Consider the following 18,424-nt stretch of genomic DNA (forward strand, 5'->3'; position numbering starts at 1 on the left):
TCACACAATGCTAGTATAGTAGCCGGGTATGCGGTGATTAGCACGTAATAAATTAGTGGTCCTTTCATCAAATGGTCCAACTGTACACGATACTAGAATCGTGTGAATGTGAATGCTGCAATCCTGAAACAACTACTGAACATCGATATGATTCAGTTATTGAAACTTAAAATGATTTCATTATATGTTAATATAGATATGAAAACATTTAGAGAATTTTAAATCTTAATGCATTTTTTTTTAATGTTTGATGATGGTGAATAAGAATTGAGCTGGGATATTTTATAAACGAGCAGTATTCGTTCTTTGGTGAGAAGTATTGATTGTTACAACTGTAACTGACTTCCTCTCAACAGCGATGACGTATCAATGTGTTAAATTGTTGAATGCTTTGAATGATAAGAAACTAGAAACACCATTTTGTACAATGTAAATGATATTTACTGTGTCAGGCATCTGCTTATTTAAATAGCAGATATTACATGCAATCAGCACACCCAAAAGAGCAAGGAATTATAAAATAGAAGGGTATTTACATACAGTCCATTTTACATAACAGAAATAATACCTTTTTGGAAATTTTGTTATTTCAATAATAGGAATGTTAAGCATAATATTTACACATCATTACTGTACAACAAATCCCTGACTATAGAAAACATTTATAGTGAAACGAAGGAAATCATTCACTATCCTTCAAGCACTGAGCTGAGGACACACGATAGGGGCCACCATTAACAAGTAATGATACCTTTTTTTTTTTAGTTCAACAAAAAGCAGCGGATGAACACAGTAGATGAGCAAATCTAGTCGTGGAGTCAGTGAAGAGAGAGAGAGAGAGTAAAGCTTTACCAATGTGCAGCCCAGTGGGGATTACCGTGATGTCCCCAGCCTCCATAGTAAGGATATCCCCAGGCGCCATACGCTCCATAGTATGGAGCGTGATGGGCAGCATTCCATGCGGCATGAGCGGGATCGACGGGAGCCTTGGGAGCCAAGGCAGCAATGGCGGCAGCATCAGCAGCGGTCTTCCTGTCCACTCCGACGTCTCCGGAAGCCACGAAACCTCCAGCTCCAGCGGTGTAGTGAACTGTGCGAGGGTCGCCGTTGGGGTCGATGTAGCTGTAACTTCCACTCACAGAACCGTCGGCGGAGCCGCTCTCAGTTCTAGCATGGCCGCCTGCATCGCCAGTGGCGTATCCGAAGTTGTAGCCATGGGGACTGATGTCCATGGCGGTGTGGGCGGCAAAGGCCACGCCGAAAAGCAAGGGAAGTAGACACTGAAATAGACCAAAAAGAATAAATGAGTCATCTTTTGGTGGAAAGATTCAAAATTAACAGAATCGCACTTCAATAACGCGTCATTTATTTAGAACCGTACATCACATGACTTTAGTATTATTAATTTAGGAGATTGCTACAATTACATACGAGTGCTATTTAATATTGGCACCTATTATATATGCATGCTACTATTACTAAGTGAATCACTGAATATCAAAAATTTTACTCGCTTCATTCAAAGGATAGCAAGCTGAAATTTTGCAAAGATGTACGACTCATAGGAAGAATTCAAAAACCAGAGATTTCTTAGTTTAAGCAGTGTATGTACTAGATTACTTCCGCGCTATAGTTGGCTTTTCCAAGAATCGTCTCAACAACTACACAAAACCAATGCTTGCTGGAATACTACTGACAAAGAATGCTAACACTTCTATTGCAGGCATCGTTTTGACACAAATTAAAACAGGAAATTTTATAGTTCCTGAAAAAGGGGAAAAAACTTGTAGGTATAGTAACAGAACTTATAATTATGTATAAATCCATAATCGTATATATGGTTATAGAAGTTTATATTTAAAGCGAGAGATGTAACTCCTATAATCAAAACTGTTATAGACAGGGCCGTCGCCAGATTAGATCGCACCCTGAGGCAAAACAATTAAATATCGCTCCTGATAGATTATAAGACCAAAATATAAGATAATCTCCAATTGCTATTTGGTTTTTATTACAAGAGAAACATTAATGCAAAACGATTTCATAATAATATTAATTAAATGTTTGCTCTAAGGGGATGTCGCACCTTCTAAATTTAAATTATAAGCTATGTCTGCCTCTATCGGTGTAGTTGCTAGACCAACCAATCTTTCTTGAATCACTGCTGTTCTCAAATAATTTTTAATCAGTTTAAGCTTGGAAAAACTTCTTTCCGCACTTGCTACGCTAACAGGAATTGTCAGCGTACTGACTTCGCCTACCGCAATATGTCTGAACTAACGCCATTATTAAGCCGCGCCGTGGGGCAGGCTACCTCTATGCTACACCCTGTCGACGGTACTGGTTATAGAATATAGTTGCGAATTTTACTGACTATATCTGAAGAAATGAACTGTGTGGAAGATTAGTTTTTTTTTAATAGTTAATTCTTTTTTAAACTTAAATACATCGCATAACTAAGTATTTCTCAAGCCTTAAAATACACTGTCCCGTTGCTTCGGATTTACAAATAATAATAATAAAAAAAACTTAATGTTTAAGTAAAATCTTAATTCTTCTGACCATTACTCATTGACTTGCACAATTTCAATAGTATATCACACGTGGGTTTCTCTTACATAAGTTTCTCAAGAATGCTAGCCACCATATTCTTCCCTAAGGAGTGACCATCATAAAATGAAACTATGATAGGAAATTGGTGCCAAACTTTTAAAGTATCTGGTGGCTTCCTAAACTTCCACGAACCTCCGTAACTCAGGCAGTAATGGCACTGTCCTTAAGTTAGAATTCCGTCCAGGAACCAAAGAATCTATAATTATAAGCGATTTTAAAGTGAGTTAGTGGGTCTCATGCATTCAGTAACAGGGTTCCACATCCGTAAACTTGAGTCCTTACTCTCTCAAATCCGACAAAAACTGTCAGAAACTTATACTTTAGAAAAATACAATTGAGAGTTAAATTAGCGTACAGTGGCTGAGTCCTGGGACTTCATACAGGCATCTTGTATTGTTAATAATAATAAGCATATGCACCCCGCAAAATAAATACAAGTTAAAACTGGGGGACACTTGCAAATGGCTTACACACAAACACACACACTGCAAAGAAAATAAAATCTTACCAGCTTCATAGCGACGACTGGAGATCACAGGAACAGACTGTTCAATGTATCTTCCTGTTTTCCATCCTCATATTTATACGAATCGTCTGGCCATTTTTTTTGCAATTCATTCTTGGCTAGAAATGATGTTATTGGTTCCTCATTGGAAATACAATGGACGGAGGTTATGGGGGGGGGGATAAATCTTACTAATAATTTGTAATTTTGGTGGGCGGTGGTTGATTTATCCCGGCTTTCGTTAAAGACCTCAGGAAATTCTTTCATATGGGAAGTTTGCCAGCACGGTAGTAAAAGTCTGGTTTGACAGGGTAGCGATAGGAGGGATGTTAATGGCGATGAAGGATTGAACGAGATATGACAGAAATGAGGTCATTGTGAGCTAGATGGAAGAATTAATCAGGTTGTATAATAATTACAGATGCTCCTCACTATAATTTATTTTTTTCTCTCTTTCTTTGTAATGATTTATTCGAAGTATTCGTGTAGCATTATGCTAACAGGAAGCTGCGTTTAACTGTAATTCTGTTATTCTGTTATATAAAAAAACATATCAATTTACATGATTCAGAATTCTCATGTAAATTGATATGTTTTTTAACTAAAACGATTAATTATAAATGTTAGCAGATTTCATACTATATCTAATACACTGCTTTTAAATGATATTTCATTTTATTTATTTTATCGCATTATTATTTGATAACCATAGAGAATTGTTATTCTATAGTCTCTTTATATACTGAATCAGAGAATCAACGACCTTTAAGTTTATGACGTATTTAATGCCTAAAACTGTTTGGTAGAAGAATTGCATCTGCACTAAATTGGCTATTTTTGCTGCGGTTTGGCTAACTGGTTAGGTCTCCGATTCCCGAACATTCAATTTTCTCAGTGCGAATGGTATGAATGTTTATGAAAGTGTTTAGATGGTGAATGAATATAATTGCCCTCGATGTGTTGCCATCATGCTTCTTGGAAAGACTTGAAGTTGCTTGGAAATAAAAGTCTGGTCTTTAGAGCAAGAGCACATGAAGACTATAACCTGAAGGCTTTCCAAAGAACTATACTGATGTACAACTGATTTATAACCTTTCGTGGAAGGACTTAAATTTATTTATTTATTTATTTATATTATGTTGGACCCATATACAGGAGGTTGGCTGGTCAACCTATAGTACGTTAGTACTGTATATGGGTGATGGATTGTGAAAGGAGAAACTTGTTTATATTTGATTTGAACGTCTGTATATTGTATTCCGTGGGAAATACGTCGGGGGGGGGGAGACTGTTCCACAGTACTGCAGTAGCAGGGATGAATTAGGAGGAGAAGAAACTTGTTCTGTGGGTTTCGAGGTGTACTGTAAAAAGATGGGCGGCAGCTGTACGTGTTCCAATGGGCTTGGTACAGGGTGGAGGAATTATTGATGCTGTTTCAGATGAAGCTTTCCCGTGAAAGTATTTATAGAATATACAGATTGCAGAGACCAAGCGTCTATGTGAACGTGGGGGGAGCGAGTTGGTGAGGGATAGGTCATTTATTAGTCTAATTGCTCTCCTCTGTATTGAGTCAAGCATTTTGAGGGAGCTTTTTGGAGCCCCACTCCAGGTGTGAGAGCAGTATTCGAGAGCTGGGCGGATTTGTGACTTGTATTTGTGTTAACAGCTGTTTAGAGGTGAAGTAGTGTCTTGAGCGAAAGAGAAAACCTAGTTTTTTGGAAGCTGAAGATGCAATGGTTGTGATGTGTTTATGCCAGGAGAGGCTTGATGTCAAGGTAATTCCGAGAAGAGAAATTTCGTCTTGTCTGTGAATTTGAGTGTTATCGAAAACGATGCTGGGGGAAAACGTTTTTTTTTTTTTTTGTGAGAAATAAGACAGAACTGGGTTTTACTAGCGTTGAATTTGACAAGGTTGTCTGAGCCCATCGGAGGATGGCTTGGAGGTCGGAATTAAGGGCAGTGGTGGTTGATGTTCTGTTGGTTGAAGTGAGTTGTGTAGGGTAGGATTTGTCAAATGAAAGGGAGGAATGTAGTGTGCTGTCATCTGCAAAACTGTGTATTGGGTTAGAGGTCAACTGAAGTAGGTCATTGATATATAGAAGGAAGAGGGTGTCGGTGAGGGAACTGAGCCTTGAGGTACACAGGCATTAGTTGGATGGTGAGAGGATAGGCAGCCGTCTACCATCACACATAGTGTGCGTCCCGGCAGGAAGCTGGCAATCCACCTGCAGAAGTCCTGAGGCAGTCCAAATGATGGGAGTTTGCTTAGTAAGGCTTTGTGCCAGACTCGGTCAAAGACTTTGGAGATATCAAGTGCAACAACTTGGGATTCGCCGAATTTCTCCATAGCGCTTCTCCAGTGATGGGTGATGTATGAGAGTAGATCTCCTGTTGAATGGCTTTGGCGGAGTTCGTACTGGTGGTCGCTTAATAGCCAGGTACCGTCAAGCTGGATTAGGAGTTGAGAGTTGATGGTTTTCTTCATCACTTTAGATAGGACTGAAGTGAGTGAGATAGGGAGGCTGTTAGATGGCAGTGATTTGTCACTTTTTAGGAATGGGTTGAATATAGGCCAGTTTCCAGATTTTGGGATATATACCAGTGGAGTAAGAGAGTGTGTACAAATGGCATAGGAGAGGAGTCAGTTCAGAATTCCGTCTGGGCCAGGAGACTTTTTTGTGTCAAATTTTGACAGCAGGTTTGTGATGTCTTTTTGGCAAAAGGATATAGGGGGCATTGTATGTTGGGTAGTTGGAATGACTGGAGGGTATTTGCCATTTTCAGTTATGTGTGCATTGGAGGTAAAGTGTGATGCCAGGAAGTTAGATTTTTCTACGGGTGATGTTGCAAATGAGCCATCTTGGTATGATAGAGGTGGGAATAGTGTAGAGCAAAAGTTACGGCCAATTGCCTTGGCAAGGGACCAAAGGGTACGGCTTCCGTTTGCACAGGCTGTAAGCTTCCTGCTTTTTGCCGTTCAAAATCTGTTTTGGAAGTATTCATAGTTTTCTTGCATTTGTTTCGGGCTTCAGTGTATGCATTGAATGAGGATGGGGTTCTTGATTTGAGCCAGTTGTGGCATGCCTGATTTTTCATTTGTACTGCCTTGGCACATTTTTGGAGAACCAAGGTTTAGTTAGGGGACTGTTGGTGTGAGTAGTGTGGGGAATATATGTTTTCATGCCAGCGATGATCACTTTGGTGATGCGTTCGGTGCATATGTCTGGACTGGAAGACCGGAAATAATAGTCTAACCATGGGAATGAAACATAGTAGTCTCGGAAACTGTCTCATTCGGCACTAATAATAATGCGGAACTACTCTTGTGTGGGAGTAATTGTGTATGCGTTGTTGCGTGGGGGGGGGGAGGAGATAAGCACTAAGTTGTAGTCAGAATTATCCAGGGGACTTACTACATTCACTACATATTTGGAGGGGTCATTAGTAAGGAAAAGATCTAGGGTATTTTGGGAGTGGTTTGGGTTATCTGGTATTCTGGTCGGTTTTTAAACAATTTGTGTGAGGTCATTAGTGACTGCAAATGTTTCAGCATCTCTGCCTGCAGGATCTGTATGATTGGAAGAGGAAAGCCAATTGGTGTTCCAATCATACAGATCCTTGAAATCACAAAGGAGGATGATTTCGCTGTTTGCAGCTGCGATTACTTTAATATATATATAAATAAACATTAACAAGACATTGTTAAATAAGTGAAAATAACAGGGATTTCGGACCAGTTTATATAGAACAAGAATTGTGGTTCATATAGTTGCTGTTCTATACATAGTTCGATGGTGCTATGCATGCGTTGTGTTTAGGCTGAATGGTAGTTAATGTTCTCCAAGTTTGTGAAAGTGGATTCTATCATCGCCATCCGGGTAGGAAGTTAACTGCTGTTGAATCGGAGTTTTGTGAAATAGACGTTAAAGTCCTGCTCTTGATCTCTGCATTGCTTTGGTTTTATTTTGTAATTCCCAGGGTTGTTTGTGGCAGTGACATATTCTAAGAATCGCAATCTCTCTTTTTTTTGCTCTGATGCTTACAAATACAATGTTGATATAGAAGAATAAATGCAATAAAGCCACTACTTACTCATGGGCATATTTATTTATTTTACGTGAGATTCTTCTAGCGTTTCAACAACACTGGCCAACAGAATGTTACTCCATACGTGCTTGGTGCAGTTATTACCTATTAGTGCCACCTACCAGTATGTTGGTAAAGTTGATCTTACCCGAGTGTTGGCGAAACTGTAACACTAGAAAGTCCATGATATATGCAACAGCACAGCCGCACGTAATCTTCGTTTAGAAAGATGGTTTCGAACCATCTAGGAAGAGAGGAAGATTTCGGACTTTGTAACTTAATGAGTTAGCTAATCTCCATACAGAAATAGAATTTTTCTCTGCAATCAACCGGAAAAGCGCGCGCGCGCGCGCACGCGCACACACACACACACACACACACACACACACACACACACACACACACACACACACACACACACACACACACACACACACACACACACACACACACACACACACAATGAACTCGCATACCAGACTACCAAACAGAATTAGTTACATCCAAAGAACATTTAAGTTTTATCAAAGTCAAGTTAGTTGACTATAACAAGACATTGAACTTAATACTTGGAATACAGGTGAGATGAGAGATCTATTACAATTTAAAAACATTGTCCATCCATTAACCAAGTACTTTTTCCATACGCTTTCCCAAGGCCTTCATCATGTCCGATTTATCCTTAAGCAACAATCTGATAGTTCGAAAGGAATGCAGTCACATTTGTTGTAGCGAATGAAATAATTTTCGAAAAATAGTGTGAAAAAACTTAAGCAAAAATTAATTATTGCATTGCTATTTGTCTCCAGTGGCTTCAGTCAAGTTTTGCATAAAACCATTGTTGTCATGTCATTTAAACATCGTCACTGAACCATAAAAAACGCGATAAAATTTCACTAATAATTCCTGCCTATCTAAAAAAAAACTTATCCTGCCCTCGTGAGTGCCCACTACTGCACTTCATCATACTTTTTTTTTATGTATAACGACTTGAAAGAAAGATACTGAAGTTCAGAGTCAAAATAATTCTCATGCCACAAAAAATGAACAATCTTTTAGTGATTTTTCTATTGTTATTCATTCAAGAAACCGAAAGGAACAACAGAAGAATAGTAGGGAATAACACTAGCTGGAATTAATAAAATTTGAATAAAATAATGCTGCCATGAAAACGCAATTTCGAACACTTGTAATATCACTTCTACTCTTAGCACAACAATATCGCCTGTAACTTGTCATAAATCCTGATCTATGTTGTGACCCTTAAACGGGTAATTATCGCAAATGTGACCTTTATGGGAACCGGTCTCCTTTATTAGACAATTGACAAAAATGTCAAACGTGTCACCCATACTAATTATGGGATATGCCCAGTGTAAAAAGAAAATTCAAGTTTACTTGAGTTTTTGTGTAATCACTACATAATACTGAAGTTACGTAATACGAACTGCAATAAACTGGAGCTTGTTCTTAATGAAGTCTTTAACTATTAGAAAATGAATACGGTACTGAATAACTGATCGTCACTGTGTGTCAGTTTCATCTTTTCCGCCCTGTATTTTTCTCTGCCTCACTTACGATTAGAATAATATTCATTTGGTTAAATTTATTAAATCGTTTGAAATATGGATTCTAATCCCTTCTGGGACACAAAAAAAATTATAAGGGCTTTTCGAATAAAGGTGAGTTAGTTAACCAACTTCATACGTTTGTTGTATTTTTCATCTCACAAAATAGAAAAATCTGTCAGAACAACACATTCAGTTAACAACATGACGGACGCAATACCATTTGTTTCTATTATTTCAAAATAACCCAACGTATTCCTTATTTTAATAATTTCTTTATCATGCCATATATACATATATACGATGTGTGCAGCCTAAGCTAAGATCTAGAAACAAATTTTTTGGAAACTGGGGTGTGGTCTTCTGGCACATTTTGTCCATAGCTTACACCCAGGTTCATACTATACCATACAGGCATTCAAAGTAAAATCTGACAAAACAGATAGCTAGCCTAATTCCCATAGTTTACTATGGCTGTTAAGTATCCGTATCTTCTGATTGGTTGGCATGTCTTGCTAGAAAAATCCATGCTACCTCCTTATAAGAGATCAGCTATCTCCCCTTCAGTTGAAATGTATATATTTATACATTTCATTTATAATTTTTGGTTTAAAAAATCATTACAATTTCGTATGGAGCGTGTATGTTTCCACTTGCTGTTTTTCCTATTAATTGCTCTGATTGATAAGACCTGGGTTCGAATCCTATCTAGGAATAGAAAAATAAGGGCTTTTCAACTGAAGGTGAGTTACCCAATATCATAAGGAGGTCAGGGTTTTCCATTGTAAAGCAAATAAGCCAGCCATAAGAACACATTCAATTATCAGACATAATACATTGGCGTGAGTTACTTCTACCCTAAATCCAAAACAGCCAACCAACCCTAGTTATTCTTATATGTCCCCATGCATATCATGATGCTCTGTCTGCATATTTGTGACGAAAATGGGATTCTAAAAAGAAGAGTTGAATTTTGAGTATTTTTATAATGAATCTCCCCCTAAAACGTTGGAAAACCCATAGCTCATCATAGTACTGTAGATGCGCTGAACGTCAGTTCATTTTGAAACTATTCACTTCAGACCAAACATGCAATTTTTTTTTTTCAAGATGCTTTAATTCCTCACTAAGCTGCAGTGATGATTATCACACTAGGTGGTGAAAATTGCCTCACTACTTGTATAACAGTGAGTATGCTAGCGGATGAGAGTTTCACGTTTAACAGCAATAAAGAAAAAATATATATACAAATCAATGTTTGATAGAAAGATTCTTAGTGTCTTAGATGGATTCGAACCCAGTTTTTCGAAACTAAAGGACTTCGTCTATACCGACTAAACTAAGGAAGCCCTTATCCTGAAATAAACACTTGTTAAATAACGTAATCGATACCCTAAAAGTCACTTGTTAGTCGCGATCAAGCTATAGGACCTGATGTGTATTCATTTATCATATAGAGATAGGAACTTGAGACAACTCTCCAATTATTTAAAGGGAAGCGTAAAATATTTTGTTGCTGTGTAATATCTTTAAGAATATTACTGAAGACGAGTAACATGATTCAGATAATTCTGGTTTCAAATTAACTATTTTTCTTTGCGTTGATAGAGAAAAGCATTTAATCAACGTCAATTATCTTTCTCAGAGTCGGCATTTCCTGGTTTGGTGCATAGGAGAAAAGCCAAAAGAATTACTTCTCTTTTTTTTTTTAATCAATTCATTAACACTCCCAGTGCGCAGAAACTTGGCTTACACATGAGAATTCCAATCACGTATTCTAATATTAAATTCTTCTAAGAACATACGATAAGAAGTCGTTTGAACCACATGCCAGAATAATTAAACGTTAACGGAATAAAGGGATGTTATGTGGCTGATCTTGGCTTGGCCTCGCTGACCTTCATTACTGTAAAAATACTGTTATTCAGAGGACACCAGTTGAAATAATAAATATTTTATTATTGGAGAGGGGAGGAAAAGAATCAAAATTTTAATAAACTTTCCACGAAGAAGAATTTCTAGCGAAGTCAATCTAGTGGTCGCCGTATTTCAACTTCCAGAATTATTAGTTAGGTAGATTAGTTAGGTAGTTCTGCATGATTTCGCTTAAGACAAATAAGTTGTATCAAATATCACTTATACTTTTTTTTAATTAAAAAAAATTGGAATTTGAAATTAGTCTGATTCTATTTTCCACAGCATAAAAAGGATCTGATGCGCTGCAAGTCCCATGTATGATGAAAACGTTTCAGAATTCTTTGAAGTGAAAAGAAGTAATTTTCGAGTTAAAGCTTTATATAAAAAAAAAAAAAAGAGTTTCAGCTATCCTACGGTTTGTACGTAGTAAGGTCAATACGACATGACGCCTTCGTTTGTGACCTTCATCGCTAAGGTGTTCTTTCCGAATTTTCCCATACGAATTCCCAAACTCTGACTTATATAAGCAATGCCAGAAAAACAGTGAATTTCGCCGGCATCAGGATACTTATAAAAGGAAACTGTCCTCAGGAAATCTTGCAATGCTTAGAAGTTTTTGAACTAGTTTATAAGAGCCTGATGCCTTAACCCTTCTTGAACAAATCTTAATCCCTTCTGATGGTGTATATATTTAATAATCTATAAACAGTTCTTTTTTTGGATAATCGTCATGGCAGCAATTCTGCCATGCTACAAAAATAGAGGCATTCGTATTTTAGGAGATGAATCCACAAAATTTATTATTCTTCGGTTCCGATGCCATTTTCGATTTCTCGAAAATGACTTCGGATGAAAATGACTTGTTATATGATCTTTTCATGTACTCTGCAAACTTTTTTTCGCTTACAAGACAGGTCAGAATAAAAACCATGGTTTCGTTTTACATGATACTTGGCAATCACTTACTCAATCTTATTTTTTTTACTACGCCAATGCCCACCTCTAAGCTATTCAGAAATAATGAGCTGTTCTTAGCTCTGAATTGTCACTTATTTCAAAAGACAGTTGTTATTCTTATTGGTTACAGATATCTTTAAAATGTTGTACAAATTCACTCTGGTGTCAGAAAAATGGCAGCGAAATTTTTAAGTGTCCTAGTTGAAATAAATTTGAATGAGAACATTTTTGGTGTTAGATACACACAACGATATTGTAGTTTTTAACGCAACTGGAACCTGCTGTTGCTAACTGAATCTGGAGAATAATAGTGTAAATGTGAGAGGGTTCGACGCTGTTTATTTTAACTGATACAATATTAGACAACTAGAATTTTATTCTATTTAGTTAACTCTCTGCACTGACCAAGTAAAATTATTACCTAAAAACTTGAAGAAAAATTAGACTACAGTTTTTGGAGCAGCAGTTTTATTTTAAAAACATTTGTACTCCATACATGATTCAGCACACCAAAGAAAATACCGGCACAAATACATAGATACCAAAGATGTGTATGTACAAAGCATTTTATGCATCCCTAAAATATAAGAACTATTTCCCATTTTAATGCACGTTTATATGTTCACTTTTCTGCTGAAGATGGGATGAGCTAAGGCCTAAGCTTCACACGTTGGCTGCGGTATAATCCAACAACTAAAACACATGAATGCTTAGTTTCTTCTGCAGTGGAGGTGATGAGAAATAACGATCTTCTCAAGCAGTCAAGTCACACAAGAAAAGCAACAAATGTGGCGAGATCAAAAGCAATAGGTCAGAATGAATAGTCCAGTCCTGTTGTCAGCGTGTGAATCTACCAGTGTGCAGCCCAGTTGGGTCCCCAACCATGATGTCCCCAGCCGTGATGTCCCCAGCCACCATAGAGACCATGATGTCCCCAACCTCCATAGTAGGGATACCCGTGGTTCCAGGCGCCATGATGAGCAGCATTCCAGGCAGCATGAGCGGGATCGACTGGTGGGGCCTTAGGAGCAAGAGCAGCAATGGCGGCAGCTTCTGCAGCAGTCTTCCTATCTACACTGATGTCTCCGGATGCTACGAAACCTCCCGGTCCGGCAGTGTAATGAACTGTGCGAGGATCGCCGTTGGGATCGATGTAGCTGTAACTGCCAGCGACGCTTCCGTCGACGGTTCCACTTTCGACACGGGAATGACCACCTGCGTCTCCAGTACTGTATCCGAAGTTGTATCCGTGAGGATGGACGTCCATGGCCGTATGGGCGGCCAGGGCGACGGTGAACAGCAATGGAAGCAGAAGCTGAAAGAAAAACAAATTAAGTGAAGTTTTTCTGTGGGTTAACCCCCTTTCTATTCAGGAACTGTCATTTAAAAAGAACTAATAAAGAAGCAGTATAATGTAATCAAAAGTGAGAACCCATAATGCATCAAGAAGACTAAAGATAAATAAATAAAGAGAGACAGAGAGACAGTTTCACATTCGTTTCATGTTTTTGCTAATGAAAGCTACTTGAAATAGATAGCTGCAATTTTTGAGGTCTCCGCCTTCTTCTGGTATATATTTTTAAGAATGTGATTTCAAAGATTTTGAGGTATATGTAAATGTACCTTCAGATACTTCCACGGGCGTTGTTCCACTGAACTGGACCCTCATCCCTCTGCTTGGCACCTCCAAGGCGCGTTAAAACGCGAGCTGTTAGTTTGTTTAGAATTATGGCCAAAGCAAATAAGGCTATAAAGTGAATGTAATATATCTGATAATTGTGTGTCGTCTGGCTAATTTGCCTGTTTTTCTGGAGAAAAACTCTTCTCCTCCTTATGAGAGTGGTTGAAGTTGCTTTCAGCTCGCTTCCTGGACAGGATTCGAACATGATGTGTTCAGCCAAAGAGCATTGTCGTAACTGACTGAGCTATAGAAACTGCCCAATTCTCAATCAACCGCTCGTCATCCTTTTACCGTTCGACTTGAACCTCATCGAACTTGTTTCTTTCTTGCACTCGATCTGCTTCTATTCACTGGTCACATGGAGTGGCAGGGTTTTTACCTCTCCCAGCAACTCGATAGTTTCATCCTACAAAGCAGACAAAGCGGCCATAAAGAACAACATAAGTTGTTAACAGATGCAATACACTGGCCTCATATCTTGAGTTGCTTAGGCTGTAACTCCAAAACAGCCAACCAGCCTGTAGGCATAGGAATAGTTCCCTGACAACATTAACGAGGCCTCCAGCTTTTCAAGAAAAACATCAGTACGTTCTTTAACCTTGTCTCCTCATGGTATCAATATGTTGTAGGTTTTACAAACTCTATCGCTTGGAATTGATAAATTCATTTTTTTTTTAAAAAAATTGTATTACATGCGACAAAATAGTTTCTTAGAGTTAGAATAGTAAATAGACGATGTAGTCCATTCTGTTTTCAGCTTTGCTCCATCGTGGATCAAAAAAAATCTTCGACTCAAACTAAACATTTTTCAAACTAAACATCTTAATTAAATATGAATGTCTATGACTTATTCTAGATCACTGATCATAGAAGTAAACTCGCTTACTAATACCGTCGAAATGCATAGCCAAAGGCATTCTACCCTCCACGCCTAGAAAGCTGACTTGCATCTTCAATCCTATTAGCATAACTAGTTTATGGCTTAGATCTCCTTAGCACGTGCTGCCTCCTGTTATCCTTAAGCGTTGAAAACATGATTCAGCTTCTCCTTTTTTTCTTTTATTCCCATTCCTGCCAATAGTTAACTGGTTTATATGAAACTCGGTTCAACGATATCATAAGAAACTTTCTAACTAGTTCGTTCATGTTCCTCTTAAAGAAACAGCGAATGATCTCAAAGACAAAATCATGGAAACTCGTAATAGGTCTTAAGGTATCGCAGCATTAGCAATTTGCGTCTGTCATTAAAACAGAATTCCTATAGGAGAGACAAATACAAAGATCGGTCTAAAGGTTCATCCGGTCTTGGAGGAAGACTTAGATGAATAAAATTAGTTTTATCAATTGTAAATGACAAGACTTGTCGAAAGTATAGAAGCGATGTATTAGTGGTAGACAGAAAGATTTATGAAATGAAGAAGGAAAAACTTAGTGGCTGTTATATTAAATCATAAAGTGGACAGATAAATTTAAGACACTTAAAAGAATGTTAAGGAACTCAAGAATATCTTACCAGCTTCATGACGACGATTGTAAGTATCTCAACGACTTGGACCTCGCTATAAGTGTCATTATTCTCTCCTCTCCTCCAATATATACTAAAAGTCAATAGTTTTTTATTAGCAAACTAAAGATAGCAATAATGTTATTGGCCAATGTTTGTAAACAAGATTCATTTGGGGGGGGGGTAGAAAGGGGAAAGGTTAAGGGAGAGTCAAAATAGTTTCATAGAAATAATTTGTGGGCGATAGTTTGATTTAAGTGGAAAAGTAAGAAGAAATCTTACCTTGGCGATGACCTCTAAGAACGCGAGGAGATGAAAGAAACTTACAAAAAAATATGACAAACTGGTATAGGAAGCACTCTTAGAAGGCTCCAGAGACCTCGTTTGTCGACAGGGTGGAGATGGGAGGGGATGCTAATAGCATCACGAAGGAATGAAGGCGATCAGTAAGAAATTGGGTCAGTGTGAGCTAGGTGTAGCAGGAAATAAACAATAATGTCACAAATATCACTCGTTTGCGTATCGAGTGAGTTTTCCGCCTAGTTACAGATTTTTTTCTTTTAATTTTATGTATTTTCAGATTATTGTGTTATTTTCAATTCATATCCCGCCTTCTAGAAAAGGTTAAATCATTTGGATATCTGTAATATGATAATACTTTATCTTTACACCTTCCACTTACTTGGTTTACTTAAGAGGAAGCCATTCTTAATTTGAATTTTTTTATTTCATTTAAGATTTCACTTAACCCTGTCAATTTCGTACATTAATATTGACCTAAAAATAAGTAAGAAAAAAAAAACTTCAAGTGTCTTCCAATAAACCCTGGAATGTGTTCAACCTTGAGAAGTGGCAACGATCCAATATGAAATACGCACCGATCACGTGAACATATCACCTGACTGCCTACGAGATTGTTAACTCAGAAACAAAATAGCTTTTCAGAAATCCTCATGGTTAATAAACCAAGGTTGTGATTTTTGTGAGGTTGTGCTTTGGTGGTGCTGATTTTTCTTTAATTTCGATGTGGTATAATTTATGAAGCTTTGATCATTTTGACCTCGTCATAGTTCTTGTAAGTTTAAGCGGTGCATTAGATCAAATTGCATGTGTCATCTATCCTTATTCACCGCTTAAACAGAGGACATTAATTATAATCACAAATGAAGAAATTTTATTGTCTGTCATGTTTTATTTCTATCGCGTCTTATTGGGAAGCCCATATTTATACTATTTTAAAGCAACATTTTGTATCTCAAACACTTGTAGATTCCATCCCGCTTTGTGAAGGCGTAGTGCACCAACTACTTATCACTCTTCATTCAGCTTAAATACACCCAGAATATGTTGGATGTATATAAGTTGAATGTATTGATCTCATCCTCAAGTGACTAACTTTTCAATGGTTATCTAAAATTCAAAGTGGCGCTTTTATTTTCAATATTCTCAATGCTCTCCAACCTGACAGTAGCAAACTGCATGTTATCATTCTATAGTAGCAAGTTGTTTTTAAGGTAATGACAATGCAGAATTTTTCAGTATATATTTCTGTTTGTTCAATTTAGCGCAACACCAGGGATCACGGTCTCATCCCCCTCTAATAGATTTTTTTCCGTGATAAACATCCTTGCCATCACACAAAAGTATTCTCAGAGTTCATCCCTCAGATGACCAAACAGATGGTGTTCAATAGAGGATGCCAATCCAAGCCTCGACGGGAAAGATCATTCCAATCCAAATGTCGAATTTGCATTCCTTTTGCTCAGGCCAGTGTGAGATAGGGCATTGTTATGATTTCGTTCCTCTTAAAGTGTCTGACTCAGCGTCTAACTGTGCTCATTGCCAACTCTGCTTCGCACGTTCGTTTACAACAGTCGCTATTTTGAACTACTTACGTGTGTGCTCATATGAGCGATCGCAGTCCAACTCACTGTAGTGGAGTAAAGGCTAATACTGTCCATTCAATTCAAAATATAAAACCTTTTGATACTCTCCAACCAAAAGAAACAAAAATAGAAGGTATTACTTTCTTAACACATTCATATATAATATAACGTATAACAATTACTGGTATTCTTTCGTACATTGAAGCAAATCAACGTTATTTAATTTCCTTGATGTTTTAAGGTTCCTATTAAAGAGAACAGATTATTGTGATAATGTTCATCCCAAAAGATAATATCATACGTACAGCAGTGATGAAGTAACGCTTGAGTAGTACAAGTACCTTTTATAAGTGTATTTATCATTTCATATCCTAATTGCCGAAGGCTTCTTGTTCATTCGCCCCTCCGGCTGTACAACACGCATATCTACGAAACCAAGGGTTGTTGAATTTCTATGAAGGAAGCAATTTTTCCATAAACCAAGGCGATCGTTTGTTGGTTGGCAATGAAATTTATCTCGAGGAGATAAATGTCGTTGCACTACAAGGTGAGTAGCCTTGCAAAGACATTTCTCAACACATCGAGATGAAGTAGATCTCAAACTCCTCGAAGAATCCCATCTTTGCAGATTGCTATAGGAATACTACTTCAAGGAATATGAAGTGGAACAAACATTAAAATGCTTCCCAATTTGATAATTATTTGTATTGTTTCTAATCCAAGATTTCATTTAATATTGCTGTGTATTACAAAATTCTTAGTACTTAAAGCGAGTATACTGTCACCACACGATTATCTATAAAGTGACTTCTTACTATAGAAAGAGTTCATTTTTTTTTTGTTTTTCATATCATTGATCTTTTTTTTTTTTTTCAAGTGTAATTTATTTTCTAAAGTGTAGTAATTAACATAGGCGGGAATTTACTTCAAGCGGTCAAGTTTGTATGCTCACATTTGAAGGAAAAAAAATATAAATACTTTTTTTCAAATATAATTTACTTTACATGAAAGAAATTTTTAAAAATTATCTCTTATATGCAAAGTATCTTAATAATAGGAAGCAACACCATATTCTTACTTATATATTGAAATATGATCTATTTAGGACTTCCAGGGTAACGAATGGCAATGCTGTAGCCAATGAAGGTTTAACTGAGGCTCGGCTATTGCAGTTACCCAGCCATGACTAGAGCTTTTTAGCTCAACAACACTCTATCCACACAGATTTTCTTCATTCAGATGACGGGATTAAGAGTTAAGGACTAAGTCCATCTCCCAGTTCTTTTAAGAACTTTAAGATTAGCATATCTTACCAGTGAAATATGAAAAGATCTCACTTCTTCTATTTGAACCAAAGGAATGAAAAAAGTCGCAATTATTCTTCCTAATTAAAGGGTTTATGTCGAACCTACTCAAAATTGAAATAGAAGTCAAATGCGATAGTCTACTGAAGATTTTGCTATTTGCTTATTATTATTTTTTTTTAATACAGAAAGTTGACATTTCGTATGCCGCATGAGAAGTAGCAAGCCTCTCAGCTACGAAGAAAAAAAATTATATATATATATATATACTGTATATTATCTTTCCTACTCAGCTAAATACATAATTAACATCAAAAATATTACGGAAGCCGAAGAAAGGCTATTTTGGGGGATTTTTTTTTCAGCTGAATACAAAGAAGTTAAAGAGGAATTTGTTCAACTA

General features: G+C 37.2%; 1 protein-coding gene across 1 annotated transcript; it reads right to left on the reverse strand.

Moving 5' to 3' along the window:
- Positions 1-424: 424 nt before the first annotated feature.
- LOC150106409 (adult-specific rigid cuticular protein 11.9-like) lies at positions 425-3,155 on the reverse strand. Its single transcript, XM_090392430.1, has 2 exons — positions 3,122-3,155; positions 425-1,280 (listed from the first exon to the last, which is right to left on the reverse strand). The coding sequence occupies exons 1-2, from the start codon at positions 3,128-3,130 to the stop codon at positions 849-851; spliced, it is 441 nt and encodes a 146-aa protein (XP_090248556.1). The 5' UTR covers positions 3,131-3,155; the 3' UTR covers positions 425-848.
- Positions 3,156-18,424: the final 15,269 nt, after the last annotated feature.

The sequence above is a fragment of the Typopeltis vanoorti genome, chromosome 5 (genome assembly GCF_054136105.1).
Source record: "Typopeltis vanoorti isolate ZY-2024b chromosome 5, IOZ_Tvanoo_1.0, whole genome shotgun sequence".
In the NCBI taxonomy this organism is placed as follows: domain Eukaryota; kingdom Metazoa; phylum Arthropoda; class Arachnida; order Uropygi; family Thelyphonidae; genus Typopeltis; species Typopeltis vanoorti.